The 18460-nt window shown below is 47.7% G+C and overlaps 1 protein-coding gene across 3 annotated transcripts; it reads right to left on the bottom strand.

Moving 5' to 3' along the window:
- Positions 1–1407: 1407 nt before the first annotated feature.
- tcf20 (transcription factor 20) lies at positions 1408–16583 on the bottom strand. Of its 3 annotated transcripts, none has more exons than XM_080511986.1 (6): positions 16219–16583; positions 6116–14489; positions 5811–5904; positions 5653–5716; positions 5406–5506; positions 1408–2474 (listed from the first exon to the last, which is right to left on the bottom strand). In XM_080511986.1, the coding sequence occupies exons 2-6, from the start codon at positions 13334–13336 to the stop codon at positions 2470–2472; spliced, it is 7485 nt and encodes a 2494-aa protein (XP_080368112.1). In that variant the 5' UTR covers positions 13337–14489; positions 16219–16583; the 3' UTR covers positions 1408–2469. The 3 variants fall into 3 exon arrangements, with proteins under 3 accessions (XP_080368112.1, XP_080368114.1, XP_080368113.1); XM_080511988.1 differs by having other exon boundaries at positions 5667–5716; XM_080511987.1 differs by having other exon boundaries at positions 16507–16579.
- Between the last annotated feature and the right edge of the window lie 1877 nt (positions 16584–18460).

The following is an 18460-nucleotide window of genomic DNA, read 5'->3' as shown; positions in this document are numbered from 1 at the left end:
TCATCAGTGTCTTTCATGAAGCAAACGTGTTGGAAGGCGAGAGGACGGAAAGCGACTGCGCTCTCTTCCACTCCTCATCGGACACTGATGGGCGGCGGATGGTTTTTGGCCGTCACACTGACCTCTGTGAGCAGCGTGACCGTCGGTCTTTATGAGCCGACCCCGGCCGACACAACTGTGAGCGCACACACACACACACACACACACACACACACACACACACACACACACACACACACACACACACACACACACACACACACACACACACACACACACACACACACACACACACACACACACACACGCACGCTCTTCTTTAATCCATCCTTATAAATCCCAAACAGCCAACTCTCTTCCATCTGTTTTCATTTTGATTCTTAGCCTCATTTTGTCCCATTTCATTCACCTACCCCCACCCCCCCCCACCCCCACCCCACCCTTCCCCCCACCTACTTTTCCTTTCTTTCCTTTCTCCCTCTTTCAATACTTCTCCAGCCTGTAAAAACACACAGCACTGCTTTGAGGTGAAAATCAACACGACCTTGAAAACTGCATGAAAACAGCACTAATACTCCAGAAGACCACAACGATGCGACTCGGCGGGGGCTGCAGGGGAGTGGGAGGGGTGTTATTTAATAACTGCAGTCATTTCACAGGCTTTAAACCGTCAGATGAGGGCAGTGTGTCAATTCGAAAATAGATAAATACAAAACTGGTGGAATCTCTCCAAACGGCATCATCGACCCAATTTGAAGTCCTGATGATGATGTTTGACTAGACTGGTAATTATTAAAAGGAAATCTCAGCGGTCCTGCTGCACGGAGATAATCTCAGGGACGTTAAGCAAACTCCAGACAGAAAGTGAAACGGGAAAGCGTCGGTGTTTGAACTCAAAGAGATAAAAGAAGATGGATATTTCTGGGTGGGAAAAGCCGCGGAGGAGAAAAAGTGGATTGAATCAGTGGACAAAACCAACAAGAGGGGAAGCCTGGTTGAAGCATTTTTGTAAGTGTATTCATAATTCATATACATATTGACAGGTTTCTAATACAGCATGGTTCTCATAGTGTAACTGTCTTCTCTCAGCTCGACTTTTTTTTTTTCCTTGTTTTTTTTTTTACAAGAATAACAATAAAAAATGATAAAGACAACACCATGTAACGACTCACTTTTTTTTTGTTCCTTTGTTTTTTTGTTTTCTGTTTTTTTTTTTTTTAAATCTTATGGCAATGCTTCTTTTCAATGGATTTTTGCATCTCCCGATTCAACCGCGGCTGAAAGAATTGAACCTGCTGGAAAGTCACTCCACGTTCCGAGACTCTCCGGCGCGCCCCCCCCCCCCCTCCCCAACCCCCGGAATCACACGGCGAACACCCCCCCCCCCCCCCCTCCCCCAGTCGGCACAGGTAGCGACGGCGGCCCTCTAGTGTCATCTCTCCTCTTTTAACTGTCCTCCTCCTTCACGAACATTTTGTACTTGAAAAATAAGCTCGCGTCCATCTGGTTTTTCATGAATACTATCTGTACCGTAAAAACCCCCAAGTGATGAAAAATAAGAACACTTTTTTTTTAAAAGGACCAAAATGGAATCAAAAGTCCCGGTGTGGCGGCGGTCATTTTTTTTTCTTTTCCCCCCTACCCACCCCACCAACACGCACTCATTTTCTCACTCGCACACGAGACTTTTTGAAAAGGCAACAGAAGTCCGTTCTCCAAGGCAATAATGTCTTTGTGGCAAAACTCGACCCTGACATTCCAGGCAAACTGCGCTCCGGCTCCCCCTCTCCTCCCCAGGAATGAAACGAAACCAAATAACAACAACAAAAAAAAAAACAATCCCGATTCACGTGTCGACTGAATATAAAGTGAGATACATCCATTTCATTTTCATGAGTAAATACTGACGAGGATACAAAAATAATAATGAGGGCTAAAATGATAAGTGTGATTGTTCTAGTATACGATAAGATACAGAGGTGTCCTCCTTGCTCCCAAAACGGCTTTCTTCAAAGCAAAACAAACTGGAAAAAAAAAAAAGAAGAAAAAAAGAAGAGAAAATGTAAATGATAATACAGATCATGATAAACAAGAGCTTAAATCAAAGTAACCCCAGAGAGGAAGGCTGTTTTCTTTTTGTTCTTCATAGAAAAGTTCCGTTCGCTCGTCCGTCAGTCTTCACGTCTCGTTCCATTTGATCTTTGTTGGTTCTTTTTGAAAGTATTTTTTTCTTGTAGCGCCGCTCCTCAATGTTGCAAATCCTTGTTTTTGTTTTTTTTTGTCTTTTTCCACTTTTAAGTAAAGAGCAATATTTCTTTTGTTTTTTTTTCTTAAAAAAAAAGTTTCTTTTCCTCCATCGTCTTTAATGTAAATAATGCTGATTCCTGTTGAGAAATTGTACATTCCCTTTTTGTTGTTCTTCACCGCGGACGCCAGTCGTGTCTCTTCACCGTCCGCTCGTGTCCAAAACTAACCTGCAAAGAAAGAAACAGAACATCAACGTTGGATTTATCACAATCAGAACGAATAATAATAGTTATTATTGTTATAGCTCCTGCCACAACGTGCCTTGTTGCGTCATTCACGCTTGACTGATATGTTCTATGTTCTCCGCACGCGCTTTTATCGCTGCTGCAACACTGACTGGACACTACGCTGACGCACACTATCAGAATTATCTAATTCTAATTAATCAAGCACAAGGTACGGCTTAACTGCCATGCATCCTCCCACCAGTAGTTGGAGCTCCGGAGCCATGAAGACACGAGAAGAATGGCAAAATTTTCAACTTTTTCTCGAGTCGCCGGGAACGTCTTGGACGAGAAAAGTTTAGAAACGGATGTAACAAAGTTGCAGGTGGGAAAGAAAAATGGAATACGATGAAATGATTAATCATTTTAGATTAAAAATTTTATAAAAAACTATCAAATTACTCAACTCCATGTCTAGAAAACGTGCTGCACATTGAAAATGACGTGTTCTCAGCCACCGTTCCATAAACAATGTTTTCAAGCTCTTGCATTTTCTTTTCAGCAAAGTTTCGCGTTCAGACGGCAACGTTTTGACAACAGCAATGTAGTTTTCGCGACGGGCCATCTGTCTGTATATGTAACCACACCACACACACACACAGAGAACGATACGCTATAAGCATTAAGAATGCGAGTCCGCGGATATTAGTCCTGAGAAATAACAAAGTTGGATTGTTATTGTAACTGTAAAACTCGCGAGTCCCAGGAGAACATGGACCCGAAACCACGTTTTCAGACCTGAGCACCGTTGTCATGTCAACAAAAAAAAACCCCCCAAAACACAAAAGATGTCCCGTTTTCACTGCACATTTTGAGGCTCAGATCAGCAGCAGGTCACTTCTATTCCCCAGCAGCAGCGTGAATGTTCAATACAGTCCGTTCCATAAATACACGCTTAAGTCCATCGTCTTTGGTCACGGAGAACCACATCATTTCAAGCCGCTCACATACGGATAAAAGACGTGTGCACAGATCTAATGAAAGAAAGAGGAAAAAACAAAACGTCTCTCTACATGTAGAGAGAGAGAGAGAAAAGAAGAAGAGTGAAATGGCGCACGTTCAGTTTCCATGAGGACAGGATGGAGTGAAAGTGAGGGGGGGGGGGGGGGGGGAGTGACGGGGAGTGACGGGGAGAGCCGGACGCTCCTCCTCCACCGGGAGTCCAAGAACCCGTCCAGGACGAGGAGGAGGGTTTTTAAAAACCGACGCGACGCGACAAAGTTTAAACAAGGTCGAATAATGACAAAGACGGTGGAATAAAAACGGGTTTTTCCGGAATGGACGTTTGCAGTTGTGACTCTGTGGTGGCGTTTATACACTCAACCTTTTATAAACCTGCTGGCATGTGGTTGGAAGAAAAATGAAAAAAAAAAGGAAGGGAAAAACAGAATTGTCCACCAAGGTCTAATTGGAAAAGACGGGTATAATTAAAAAGTACACAGATAAGAGTACAGCCCACATGGCTTCTTTTTTTTTTCTCCTTTTTTTCTCAACATGTCTCAGCAGGTGTTCAATTTGCATTCAAGTCACTTCATCAAAAACTAAACACGATGCCAACGTTGAGATAAAATGACTTTTTTTTTCTTCAGTGTATCACGGGTTCTGCTTCAAACACGTTACCAGCACGGTGCCTCATATTGACCTGTGTCAGTTACAAGGCTATTATACATTATTAAGTATATTTTATTATTAAGCAAAAGAAAACCTTTGTTTTCGTTCCTCAATGTTTATTTTGAGCCGAGGTGAACTCTACTGACGGTTTTAAACGGCTTGGGCCCCCCAGGTTCAACCGTCAACACATCTTTCAGCTGATCCGCCTATTTATGGTGTCAAATTTAATTTGTGTGAATTAGTTAAAAATGATCAGAAATAAAAAAATCTTACAAATAATAAAATCATTTCAGAATTTGTAGCTTGTTCATTTGTATAGTTCGTGTTTTGCTCATGTGTGTTTTCAGTCTGTGGCTGATGAGGGCTTTTAACAAAGGACGATAAATGCATCAAATCTCAGAAGCTGTTTTTATACATATTCTGTATTTGAAGTGACTTTCTTGTGCTCGGTTTCATTTGTGTTCCGTTTATCTGTTTCCCGAAAGAACATGGGGAAAAATGTCTATTTTGTGGATTCTGTTGATTTTTTTTGATTATTTTCATTAGATTCTGAATCCTGCATATTAATTTTCTAAATAAAGTAAAAGTCCAACAGAGAAACGAGCAGTATCCTGGCGTCTTTCTGAAAACTGCACAAACAAAATAAGTCCTCAAAAGGAGGACAAGGGTATGACGTTTACACGCACAGACACAAAAGGAGACTTTAAAATCATTGCCCCAATCAGGATACTTAAATTCATGTAAACACTCTTTCAACAAACTTTCCATTTTCCATTTGATTTTCCCTCAAACATCTGAGCATCACAGCTAATTTGATTTTAGCTGGTTTGCAGTTATTGGAAGCAAATGTTGCCGATCCTTATTTCCCCCCGGTTTTGTCCACACTCTGTTACTTGCATGTAATCAAGTACCTGATAGTCTTAGAAGACCATCTTTCCCCTCTTCATATTAGATTGACTGGAGTTAATTTGACTTTACGGCTGCAGAAGGATCAAAAAATGTGCAGTGGGTGTTTGTCCTTTTTTCGCAAAAGAATTTAAAACTTTCAATATTGTTTGTTATTAAAGCGACACGTCTTGTCACTGAACGGTTAATGACTCGTAACAAGAACACAAAACTTGATTTGTCTGCATTAAGGCAGCTTTTAAATCCTCTCTAGATCATAAAGACTCGAGGAGTTACGGTCACGAGAAGTAGAAATTCTTCCAGTGGGGACAAGACAGGAGTATAAAAAGCAAATGTCATAGAAACGTCTAAACTTACAGCTCCCAGACGCCTGTGTCTCGTCTTCCTCTCCGTCCCTCTCAGCCTCTTTCTGACTGCTCCAGGTACACTGACTTGGCTGGCCGGATGCTCTGGGTAAACTGAATGAAGGACAGAAACAAACCAAGGTGGACAGAGGAAGATCGAAGGAGTGAGACCGCGAATGAGGCACAAGGCCTGGGATAAAGTGACGCCAAGCTGTGAAACTGCAGCGGGAATAGAGCGAGACTAAATTACAGTAACCAACCTCTCTTTCTTTACCTTGTGCTTCGGACAGCGCAGAGAGAAGTTGTCTTCATTCAGAGAGCAGTCTGATGAAGGGAACAGAGGACAAGCACACCGTTTAAACACTGCGCACACCGTCCGCGTTCTACGTTGACGCCTGTGCTTAACGCGCCCGCTCACCTGCTTCGATAGCACACAGGTGGTGATAGCGAAGTGTACAGCCTTTACTGTAGCAGCCCAGGGTCGATCCCACCATCTCACAGTACGAGCAGCACTGTGGAGAGAGGATGTCAGTGAAAAGAGGCCGAGCTAAATTGTGAAAATGGCTGCTGAATGTAACAAAATAAATACAACACTAGAGATACTGCATATATTGTGTCAGCTGATTAATCAATTTCACAGCTGGAGTTAAATCAGTTACAATAGTAAAAAAACACCTGAGATCTCCCAAAACATACCAGGTCAAATAAACACAGGACACTCACTGTTTCTCTGGCGCCATCTAGTGCCTCCTGCAGGCCGTACAGCCTCCCATTGACGAGATACACTCCACTGGTCCACACTATACATCCTTCATGGACCCACAGCTCCTCGGGGTCCATGGGCATTTGAGGCAACTGTGCGAGTTGTGCCAGGGGTCCCAGGGAGTCCAGGGCCGGGGGAGGGGGCTGGAAGGGCAGAGACGCTTTACTGTTGGATGGAACCATTCGGGGGGAATCCTCACTGGACTTGTGCCTCCTTTTGAAGCGGGGGTGCGAGGTCAGCTTTCGGTGTTGAGGTCGCTGTTGAGCTTCGTCTGCTGGCTGCGGCTGCGGCTGCGGCCACGGCTTCTGAGACTGCTGCTGGTCAGTTTCAAGGTCGGGCTCCCTCTTGAGTTCAGGGATCGGCCGAATGTCTAGATTCATGTCCCAGGTTAAAGACGGTTTGAAGGTGGTGGAGCAGGAGGAGGAGGAAGACGACAACATGGCGCTACCAAACTTTCCAGCCAGGGGCATCATCATTTCCTCCACCCCAGCAGGAGAGGCAGTTCGGAGTGTAGTGTGAACAGTTGTTGGGTTGGGATCCAGGCAGAGGCTGTAGTCGCTCTCACTCGAGGGCTTGGTAAGCGGAGCATCTTGTGTTTGTGCGTCTTGGATAGCGCTCAAAGCGTTCGAGCTCATGTCTGAATTTGCTCCTGCTTTGTTTGTGCCTGTGGTCGTCTGACACTGTCTGACCTGCGGCTGATTCTTGGGGAGCTTCGCAGCATATTCGGCTCGATAGAAAGGCCCGTAGAGATCTCCGAGGTGCTTGTAATTTGCCCATTTCTGGCAGAGACAGCAAAGCAAGCGGCCAGAGTGATTGGTCTCCGTAATCACAGGGCCTGAAACAACGTAGCCAGATGAAGGAAGTGCTTTTCCTGACTGAAGTCGAGTTTCCACCTCATCTGTCTCCCTTTTCTCCGATTCTCTGTCTCTCCGAGATAACTGTGAGGAAAGAGCCGAGGTCAGGAGAGAATCAATTCCACTCGCTTTCCCTCCAACTGCACTGCGCTCTCCTTTCATCTTGTCTTCCTCGGCGTTCACGATGGTGCACACTGCCCCAATCTCAGGTACTTTTTTTTCCACATGTATGTGAGGAACAAATAGGCCTTTTCTATTCGGATCTGCAAAAACTCTATTTGCGCCAAAACTCCCCACTGCCCCTAAAGGTGTGTCTGGGTCGTCTTTGGCCATGGGTGGCAGTGGTGCTGAAGCCGCCGCCCTCCTCCTCCTCCTCTGCCGTCCTCTCGCTTCCAGCTGCTCGCCTTCATCCTTCACGCCCCTGCGTCGCCGTCGCGCTGGTTTCACTTCGACCTCGGGCTGCGCGTCTTCGCTCTCGACGTCCACCTTGACCACCTGGGTCAAAATGGGCGGGGCGAGCGGGGGAGTGTCTTCGTTTTCGGGCGGCGGAAGCAGCGGCAGCGGGGGCGTTGCTGGGGCCGACGTGCTGCTGGCAGTCTGCGCCGCTGTCTGGGGTGGGTCGGCAGCTGACGCTGTGATGGGTGGAGCCGGAGGAGTCATAACTGTGTTCTGTGCTGGGACTTGAAGCTGAGCCTGGCCTGGCGTTTGGCCTTGGCTCTGAGCCCGTTTCTGTTTATTCACGCTCCCAACAGGCCTGCCCTTTTTCTTGCCAGATGGGAAATAGCCTTTAGGCACAAGACTCTCTAGTGGCTTGTCTTGTGGCGACAGACTGGACCTACTACTGGACATCTGATGTCTGCTCAGCATGTGTCCTTGAGCTTGGCTGTGGTGGGGTGAGGTGGTCCCGTAGTAGTCACTGCCAGGATAATCATCAAATCCGATGCCAGATTCTTGAAGTTTCTGTCGAAGAAGGTTAGCGGCAGACTGCTCTCCCCTTCGCGTCTCCAGCTGTTGGTAAGTGTTAGTGAAATGCTGGATGTCCGAAAGAGCAGATGAAGATGGAGGTGGGGAATCCTGGACCGGGCGGGGAAGAGGGGGGGGAGGGGGTAAAGGACCAAGCAATGCGAAATCTTCCTTGTCACCCGACACCACAGCAGCACCTAATCCAAAGTCAAAGTCTTGCTGTTTGAGGACTTGAGACGACTGATGGGGATCACACGGGTAGGCAGAGGGCGGCAAAGGTCCGGCGTCATCGACTCCTCTAAAGGGAATCATGTCGTTTAATGAGTGACTTTCATCCATGTAACCATCATCTCCTCCTGTGGCCCTGGGGAAATGTGCCAAGTCTTGGTCCTGTGAATCATTAAATGTTGGTATTTCGGGGTGAGAGAAGCCTGGGTAATGATTAGAGTCATCATCAGCATGGACTGCTGGCTTTTTAATATTTGGTGTGATTTTCTGCACTATTGCCTCAAGTTTCAACCCCCTTCCTTTTCTGGAAGGCAAAACATTGGCATTGCCACTTGATGGAGACAGAGGTTGTGAAAAGGTGTTTTCTCCTGGCAGAGGGGACGAGAGCCTGGGACATGGAATATCTGAACTGGATGAGTCATCTTCATTGTGATGGCTCGACTCAGACTGAGTCCCGGGGGAGTGATGTGAATTTGTGGCGGCCCTCTGCTGCGACACATCCTGGAGTTGCCTTTTGGCGGGAATGGGAGAGATAAAAGAACGCACTCGCCGCCTCAAAATTAGTGGATTTGTGTCTCCAGAAGCCCCGGATTTAGTCTGACGATGCACCTGTGGCTGAACGGAGTTCGCGTCAGCAGGAGGCTTAGTGGAGCTGGACGCAGGGGGAGCAGGGGGTGGTGGAGGAGGAGGAGGAAGGGGGCAAGGGTGCTTGACATCCTCCGCAGCTCCCCTGGCTTCAGTTTCCGCAGCACTTTGGCTTAGAGACAGGAGAGAAACAGGGCCATGGGATACTACAGGTGCGGGGGGAGGAAGAGGGGGAGGTGGCTGCGTTCTGAAGTAGGAGTCTGCCTCGATCAGTCGAGCGCCTTCTCTTCCCGGGTGTGCCGACTCCCACATTTTCATGTCATAGTAAGTGCTTTGATGATGGAGTGAAGTTTTACTCGGGTGCGGTTCACCCGGAAGGTCAGCTTGAGAGATCATCCTGAGTCTCTGCTCTGCTTGGCTGACCTTGTGTCTTCCAGGAGAAGAACCCGGCTGCAGCATCAAATCCTTTGTGGGCCTATTCATCGCTTTTACCCACTCGCTCATGTCATGTGGGTGATGAGGGGGGCCACGGGGGTGAGGGTACATTTGGAGCTTATTTGTGGTCTGAGCTTGAGGCGATAAATTATGGTAGGGATGGTGAGAGGGAAAATGGGGATTACTGCGTGACAAGATGCCACCTTCTCTCGCGTCGCCATATCGATAACTGGGAAAAGCACTACTGCCTGTGGCCGACAGATCAACGCCGTGGAGATACGACGGATGCCTCGATGGTGAAGATAACGGATTAGTGTTGATAGGATGAGAAGACAATGAAGTGATATCAACACTCCCTCGCCTATAGGGGTCAGGATTCATTACAACTGACGAATGAACCGACTTGGTATGAAACTCCATATCTGCCTCATTCGCCCCACTACTGCCCTGATGTTCACTTTGTAAATTTGCATGATCTACCCCAACTTCTTTATGCGTCGTTTCCATTTTTATCACTTGTTTACCTCCAGCATCTTTTTTACTCAGATCACTCGCTACTGCAGGGGAGGAAAATGGTTGTTGGATCACAGAGGCCCCGGTCTGACTTTTCTCCCGCTCCCTCTCTCGGTCGCCCTCCCTGTCCCGCTCTGGTGTGCTGCGTCGGTTTGGCGACACATCACAGATGACAGAGCGGCGCTCTGATGGGGCTAATACAGAGCCTGAGGATTTCTGAGACTCAGTTTGACCAATGCTGCCAGTTAGTGGCTCTGGCTCCTGTAGAAGCAGCTCCTGCACAGCAGAGGACGGCGTGGACACATTTGATAAGGCTTTTCTCTGAGGCAGGGAATAGTCTGCTAAGTTTATGTGTTTCGGAGGGGGTTGCTGAGGCTCTGCAGCCTGTGGTGTATGGCTCTGGGACACACCCACTTCAGTTTTTACAGCGTTTTGCAGGATCTTAGCATTGGACAACTCTGTCTTAACAGAGGCCTGAGGATCCGTGGTAAAATCAGGCTCACTTCCATGCCTCTGGGTTGGGGCTTTTCCAGAGCTACTCATCTGGGTGGAATGAGAACCTTCAGCTACTCCACTCTGCATTCTCATACTTTCAGTCATGCCATATGGATGTCTGCTTTGAAACTGCTGTTGAACTTGGAGATGTGCAGAATAAGCCTGTTCCTGTCTTCCATAACGTCTGTCTAAGTTGTAACCTTGAAGAACCTCCTGCAAAAGGCTCGGAAATTGCTGCATCTGTGAATTTTCCTCATGACCTTTAGCGACCACTCCTTGTCCTCTCTTCACCAAAGGATCTGGCATGGAAGCTGCATCTTTTGAATGTGCAGCGCCATAACCAGTTTGTGACTGTTGAAACCCTAGATATCTGGGATTTGATTCCATTACACTAACTGGGCCAGCCCTGCCTTTGTTTTTAGTGGACAAATCTGACCCATATGTTGATTCTGAGTAGCCGTATTTATGCGAACCAGAATGCGGAGGATTCTGAGGCCTTCCAAAGTTTAATTTCTGGTGATGCGAGGAATACATGGTCAAATCTACCCCCTCATCTCCATTATGACTACTAGACTCTTTTAAGTAAGCATGTGGCTGTTTCTCTTCCACACAGTTGTCTGGAGGATGCTTACCTTTATCAGTATGAGCTCCCTCAGACCGAGCTGAAACGATCACACCGATACTGGCATTCTGCAGCTCCTCAGACATGTGCTTTTCTTCCCTCGCATTATTGTGTAATCTAGACGCCGAGTGCAACATATTTTCTTTGTCCTGGCAATTTTGTGAATTGACTTCTCCATCTTGCTGCATGTGGCTACAGTCTTTCTCTGATTTCTCGTCTCCACATTCACTTTCATTTTTGATTACTTCATTTTTGATTTCTGTTGTCTTCCTCAAGCCACCTCTGTGGTCATTGTAAGTTAAAGCAGGCTCCAGGACACAATTGGGCTGGGGAGGAGGAACATTGGAGGATGTGGATGAAGGGGACGATGAAACTGGAGGCGTTGAATGTGAAGCTGGGCCAGTTTCTGACGACCGACATCTAAAGGATGGAGATGACGACGAAGGAATGTGAGCCTCATTCACTTTTGCTTCAGAGGCAACGCGTTCCTCAGACCGCGACTCAGAAGTGACAGTTTTAACATTTGAGTCTTGTCCAGTCTGGGGTTGGGTCTGACTCTGAGAGGGGAAGCCAGTCGTTTCGGAGCCGCTGCTTGCGCCGCTCATCTGCCTCATTCTTGCATGCTCCTCTTCAGAAAACTGCTCCTCTCGCTCCACTTTGTGGCCCAACGAACCTCCGACAGATATCAACGAGGAGTCTTCATCTGCACCAGTATCTAAACTGGCACCATCACTGGTCAGCGCTGCACCTCCATCTTTGACTGTGCTCGTGCTCGAGGCTGCACTCGCATTTCGACTTCTGGATTGAGACGGGGGTATGCCGTGGGCCCCCTGCTGCATCTGCCCGCCATCTCGCTTCCTCTGTGAAAACACCGTGTCAGTGAGGAGCATGTGCTGGACCGTGTTTGGTAAATTGGCTACTTGTGAGCTCAAGGCATTAAGACTATTCAAGCCGGCATCTTGCATTTTGTCAAGAGAAGAGGAATAAACGGAGGAGCTCTCCTCTCGGAGTCCGATTCCTGCACCGAGACCCATTTTACTGCGGCCCGTTGCAGAAAGATTGCTTCCTCCAACAGCACTCAGGTTATGAGCTTTATGACTGCCACTGCTACCACAACTACTGATGCTGCTATTTGAGTTGGGCGTGGGACTTAACTGAGGCATGGTGTGCAGCAATCTACCATGACCATGGCTGCTACGAGGGTTGGATGTCGGGGGATGTGCAGGCCCATGACCTGAGGGGTTCCCATGTGCCTCTGAGACACCCATCAAAGGCGAAGGAGAAGAGCTACAGCTAGGGGAATGCACTGCAGAAGCGGCTGGACTGGGGTTGGATATCGGGCTAAAGTTTTGGTTGATTTGAGTTTGTTGCGCATTGGAGTGCATCGGGGATTTCACCATTTCTTGAGATGCTGGCTGAGGTATACTGGGATTAGAAGCTTGATGATGTTTAGCGTATACTGAGCCTGGAGATGGACCCTGGTGTTGCATCTTGAGTGAGTTGTCATAACCTACTCCTAAATTGTGCTGCGAGTTGCGGTGCTGTAACGCGGCCTGCTTGTGAAGTGAATGCGTCTGCGGAGAGTATCCAGGGTAATTTGAAGCATGGAAACTCTGTGGAACATTCTCCAATGGCCCGGCATTGTTAGCAGCAACTGAACTGGAGATTGAGTTTGAACTGGAGTTTACACTGGGAGAACTGTTGACTTTTGGATCAAACCCGGCACTAGCAGCTCCATCCAGATATCTCTGTGGAGGGGGGCTGTACATTCCTGATGACCCCGTGGAAGCCGCACCCTGTGGAGAGTAGTGTGCGTACTGCGGGGTCATTCTGTGCCCGGAGTGCGGGTAGCTCCGATGCTGCTGCGCATGGTGCACAGCTGGGAAGGGCTGCCCATGCTGGCGGTGTTGCATTTGAGAACCAGGAACTGACTGCATTGCAGGGCTCTGGCTGATATTATACTGGTGGGAAGGAGAGAATCCCCCGGCACCTCCACCAGAACCACCACTGGAGGCATAGTCCACTGGATACGGTGACATGAGGCCCGACGACGGTGTGGCGCTCGATCCAGGGTGCCGGTACTGGTGAGGTATGTGTCCATCAAGGCTTGGGTAGCCGAAGCCCCCTCCATAAGCCATTCCTCCCCTCCTGTGCCTGTCCTTGGCCCCCATTGAAAAATAATAATCCATGGCGTCCTTCCTGTACGGGTTGCTGCCGCCGCCGCCGCCGTGAATGTTGCCCTGCGACGTGGGCAGCTCCAAAGCTCCTCGGTTTCTCGCGCTGTAAGCGAGAATGTGGCTGGCTTGACTTGGGTGGTGATGGCCTCTGTGCAGGCTCTGCTGTTGCATCGCCACGTAATCGTCCGTCATCCTCGGGGAAATCTGGGGCTCTGCCGGCTGAGGGGGATACGGAGGTCCGCCTCCACCCCTCCCAGCGAAGCCGGGCGGGAGAGAGGGGGGAGCGGGGCTGTTTGAAAAATTCTGCATTGTTGTTCCAAGTCAGGATTAAAAAAACCAAAACAAAAAAAAATGGAAATATCTGTCCGTGTCTATATCAGGGAATGATTCTGATTAGAAACTGGAAGGCTAATGGCAGTAACAAGAAATGACAGAAAGTTCGAGCCTGGCAGTAAAACAAGGAAATTCTTGTGAAATCCACCAAAGAGCCAAAGTGACAAAATATATATATATATATTGCAGATGTTATAATGTTGTTGTAACATATGTAGTGGATTACAAAGCTGATGATGGAAAAAAGAAAAAAAAAAGGTTATTTTCACCTAGCTGGGACCTAAAAAAAAAAAACTAAAAAAAGAAAAACTTAGTGAAGCAGACTTCTGAAAAATGAAGAATCATTCCCACAATGCTGAAGCAAGTTTGGCACTAAACAGGCAATGCAATCGTGGACCACCGCCTCACCACCACGTGAGATTTTCAACCTTAAATGTCTTAACATGTATACGCTCCACTATAACAACGGCTGGAGCAAGCAGAACTATTTTAAGATTGAAGCAGCCCCGGATCCAATAGCGTCTCGTGAAAAAGGAAAAAAGAAAAATCTGGATAAAAACATTGAGGCTGTGTTCTGTCACTGCAGTCCTTCAGTTCGTCAACATGTGCGAGTCTGCCGGGACCTGGCTCACACCTGTGTGAGACAAAAACTCCAGTAACGGAATCACAAGGTCTGAATACAGACCCTCACTGAACACTCCCGGGGGCAAACACTCCATGGATATTCTCATTGGCTCGTGGACTGCAGCGTGTAGCACTTTTTTCAGATGCTCTCTTTCTTGGTCGTTCCCTTTTTTTTTTTCTTTTTAGTTTTTAGCAGCATGCATTCATTCGGACTGTAGAAGTATTTGGTCCCTGCTTAGCAGTCGTCCTTTTCCTCCGGCTGCGTTCAGGTTCTCCACTCTCCCTCCTGCGTCTTCAGCATTTAGCAGCCTTACCTTTGTTTTTCTCTGTCAACCATCATTTAATCCTACCTAGTTCCATGGCAACAATTTTCCAAAGGGAGGGTAATCCATTTATTCCACTTCAGGTTCAGTCAATTTGAGCTTCCATTTTCTGTTTCTCCTCAGTATTTCCATGCAGATAACTTCATTTTTCCAGGAGCGGCCGACCAGAAGCCTTCACAACTCTGAAAATACAACAGATAGATCACGAGAGTTAGCACTCAGGAATTAAGGAGCAACGTTTGCTTAAAACATTTTAGAGAGCACAGTGTTCACAGAACAAGGGGGGTGGGGTGGGGGGGGGCACATGTTAACGTAGCAACAGTTTGAAACATCACAATCATATCATTTACTGTGACACTAAAATTGAAAAGATTTGAAGTCAGATTTGTTAATCGTTGACCCCCGGGCTCTGATCTGGCATCACATGCTTCACATTACATCAGCGTTTCCCCATTAGAGGGCTTTTCTTTCTTGGTCAACAACAAAACAACGACAGGGCTGTGGCACAGATAGTGATATACGCACACCGAACCAACATTAACATACACATCGCGTCATGTTGCACACAATCCAATCAGCTACATAAAAGGCTTCCTGGCCTCATATCAGTGCTTTTATTCGGTTATGTGCTGCGAGTACAGCCTTCACTGTGGCAGGCGCTTAAACAATACATGCTTAAGCTGCTTCTTCTGACTGATAACAAGCCAGAGAAAAAGTGGGTAAGCGGCAGCATGCAATTAAAGCAGCAAAGCAGCCCAGACAAGGTCACAAACACTTCCACACATGTAAACAAACAAGACAGGGGAGTCAAGACAGGAGCAGACCATCCTCCACTTTTCTTTTTTTTTTTTTACAATCCAATTCACTCCACTGTGTTTAACTTGTGTTAATGCGATTTAATTATTATGGGGTAATAATTAAAGGGATGACGCCACCTTTATGGGGTCAGTGCCTTTAGTGTGTCTCTCCTGCACTGTAAAACACTTAACGACTTCTCTCGTGTTGCAGATCCCACATTGGGAAGGTGCTGAGGAGAGGGGGCAACAAAACAACAACAAAAAACCGATCACATTATATCCACCAGGAGAGGTGACAGAAAGACAGACAGACGTGCTGCAACAGCAAATGGGTCTGAGCTCACACTGAAGCCAAAAAAAAAAAAGAAAAGAAAAAGAAATGCACAAGAAATGATGCAGTGTGGTAAAGTAAAGACGGACCAGGATTGATCTGCATCCGCCTATTAGCCCATATCGAGATTACTAATTAATCACAGCAGCTCCCTGTGCACATCCAGCAACACACGGAGCAGTGCAGCAATAACACACTCCGCCAGACACTCAATCAATTGCAAACCTAATTGATAAGCCCATACGCAGTGGGTTTTTTTTTTCTTTCTTTTTGCAGATGGAAGATACGACGCAAGCTTTGTTGTGTTTCGTCTGCTTCCAGCTCCTCGCCAAACACAGGCTCCCCCCTTCCGAGTCCCCCCCAAAAAACCAGCGGCGGCATCAGCCGACAATATACGCAATACAATAGTGGAGCTGGGCTGCTTTAGCTGGGCTTTTAGCTCCGAGCTCCACATTAAATATGCGAGCTGGGAGCTAGGCTAGGCTACCGTTAGCATCCTGGCAAGGCAGCTAATTTGTCGGGCTGTATCGCGGAGCGTGCACGGGAGGAGGTGGTGGGATAAAGAGGGGATTAAAAAGCAAAAGAGGGCACGGCGAGAGAGAGAAAAAAAGAGAGACGTGATGAGGTGCAGATGTTATCCCTGAAGAAACACACGCGGGCTCGGTGTGTGTGTGTGTGTGTGTGTGCGCGCGTGTGTGTGTGTGTACGCGGGTTAGCTTGAGCGGCTATGGGGGAGCCGCATCAGAACACGTAGCGAATAAACACGGCTAGCTGATGCGTTACCTGGACCGGAGCAACACAAGGCCCCTCGGAGGCGTGCGAGGCTCGTTTTGTGGCAGGAAAACCCCCCAGACTCGAGTCGACTGCTCCGCCGCGTTTCCCCCTCCGCCTGCTCCGAGTCCAGACAACCCCGACCGGCGGGCGGAGAAGTCGGGAGGGAGGGAGGGGGGACGACGACGGCGGCCGTCACGACACGATCCCTGGGCCTTTTTTTTTTTTTTTTTTTTTTCTTCCCGTTCCCCACTCTTGGTTTTTTTTTTTTTCTTTTTTCCCTTCTCCTTTTGTCCTCACCTCCGTAAAAGATGAGAGCGGAGCTGTATAAGCGGGGTGGCTGTGGGTCCCGTCAGCAGCTCGGTCCATACACCCCCTCTTCCTCCTCCTCCTCCTCCTCCTCCCCCCTCCTCACCCTCCTCCCGTCGCCTCGCTCCTCTGAGGTGATTCCACCTTTTCTCCAAAAAACTCAAACCTCCGCTAACAACACGCCAACATTCCCCGCGTCACTTTCACGTCTCCGGGCTGCAGTTTGCACGCCTGCAAACCGGCAGCTATTCGTCTTTACTGTGTGTGTGTGCGTGCGTGCGTGTGTGTGTGTGTGTGTGCGTGTTTTTCACTCTTTCCTCTTGCAACAGAAAAGACCGCCTTGAAAATGCACACACACTCATATCCCTGCACCCCCTCTCTCTCGCTCTCTCCCCTCCTCCCTCCTCCCTCCTCTCTCTCTCTCTCGCTCCCTCCATCACATCCCTCCATCTCCCCTCCCTCCCTACAGCTTTCTGCTATTTCATTGATTGCCACCTATTCCTGCCATTAAATCTGATGTTGCACAGCAGTTGTTTTTTGTTTTTGTTTTTTTTGTTTTTCCTTTATTGCATGTGTGTATATGTGACCATGTTCCTTGTGATCCTTTGTTCTGGTTCTCGTCTCCAGTGAGAGGGAAGGAGCCTGATGAAGGCACCAGGCTACAAAGCCAATATGGAGAGGAGACAGGCTTGAATGGAGGTCGAGTCTTGTAAGCGAGCAACAGATAAAAAGACAATTTGTGTTGGAAAATAGGTGTGCCCAACTGCTCTCGCAAGGACGACTGAAGCCGGCGAGGTTCAGCGTCGGTCCCTTGACGCTGAAACACAGAGCGATCGCAGCGCCGCTTGCACCTATTTATGTGAGCCTGCACAAAGGAAATCCACTTAAATCATTAGGGTAATATCAAGCCATTGGTTAATGTTTGACACGACGCGCTCGGGACATCATCACCGCCGGGGCCAACAATGGAGGTGCTACAAACAGAATCCTCTCCTCATTTAGTGTATTGTGTTGTCTCAGCCTCGGCTTATCTGCTCACACAGAGGGCCAGCCAGCGCAGCGCCGACCCACTCGCACTCTCCCATCCTCATAATGATGTGCCCTATTGCCCCCCATCCATGGTGCTGCACTTTTAATATACTGCAGTGTGTCACACATGCAAACACACACTGTGACCGCGCGTCTGTGTGTGTGTGTGTGTGCAACGCGAGTCTCACAAAACCTGCATATGCACAGACACACAATCTCCAAACTCCAGTCAGTCGGCACACAAGCAAACACTCACTTAACCTGTCAATCACCGGAGTAAATCGCACTGTTTCCAACCGACAGTTCAATACATTTCATTCCCTTGCAGATACATGTCTATTTCTATCATAGTTGCCATAGCAACTGCATCACAGAGCCTTAACTGTGGATAATTTTTAGGCTACGTATCTATCTACGTTTGTGTGTGTGTTTTTTTTTTTATATATATATCTCCTTCTTCTTCATGTGCAATTTCATGCAGACAACTGTGGTTTGCAGGTCCGAAAATTAAAAAAACAAAAAAAACAAAACAGAGGAGAATCACCTTGCAAGCAAGCAGTTGTGCGTTCTTGCGTTGCCTCTAAAGTCGAAGTGAAAGAGCTGAGAGGCAAGATAAAGGGCACTGATACCCTGGGCAAGCAAGTCAGCCAGCCAGGCCTATCCAATCAACAGGAACGCCTGCTGGGACACACACACACACACACACACGCACACACACGCACACACGCACACACACACACATGCACACACACACACTTTCCATCACTGACAAGGTCACAAAATCTCGCACAGAGGAGGCTCACAGTTGTAAAGAAAGCAGCTGCTTAATTCCACATCTTTTTATGCTCATAAACACACAACAACTGCACTGACACCAGAGGACTCCTTTTTTTTTTTTTTTTTTTTTTTAATACTT

The sequence above is a fragment of the Blennius ocellaris genome, assembly GCF_963422515.1.
Source record: "Blennius ocellaris genome assembly, chromosome: 16".
In the NCBI taxonomy this organism is placed as follows: Eukaryota; Metazoa; Chordata; class Actinopteri; order Blenniiformes; family Blenniidae; genus Blennius; species Blennius ocellaris.
This window is presented reverse-complemented; position numbering and strand designations above follow the sequence as displayed.

Excerpts from the sequence above, each read along its gene's own strand:
- tcf20 (XM_080511986.1), bottom strand. The coding sequence starts at position 13,336 with ATGCAGAATTTTTCAAACAGCCCCGCTCCCCCCTCTCTCCCGCCCGGC. Across the intron at positions 5,717-5,810 it reads CCTGTGTGCTATCGAAGCAG|ACTGCTCTCTGAATGAAGAC; the intron begins GTGAGCGGGCGC and ends TCCCTTCATCAG. Across the intron at positions 5,507-5,652 it reads CACAAGGTAAAGAAAGAGAG|TTTACCCAGAGCATCCGGCC; the intron begins GTTGGTTACTGT and ends TCCTTCATTCAG.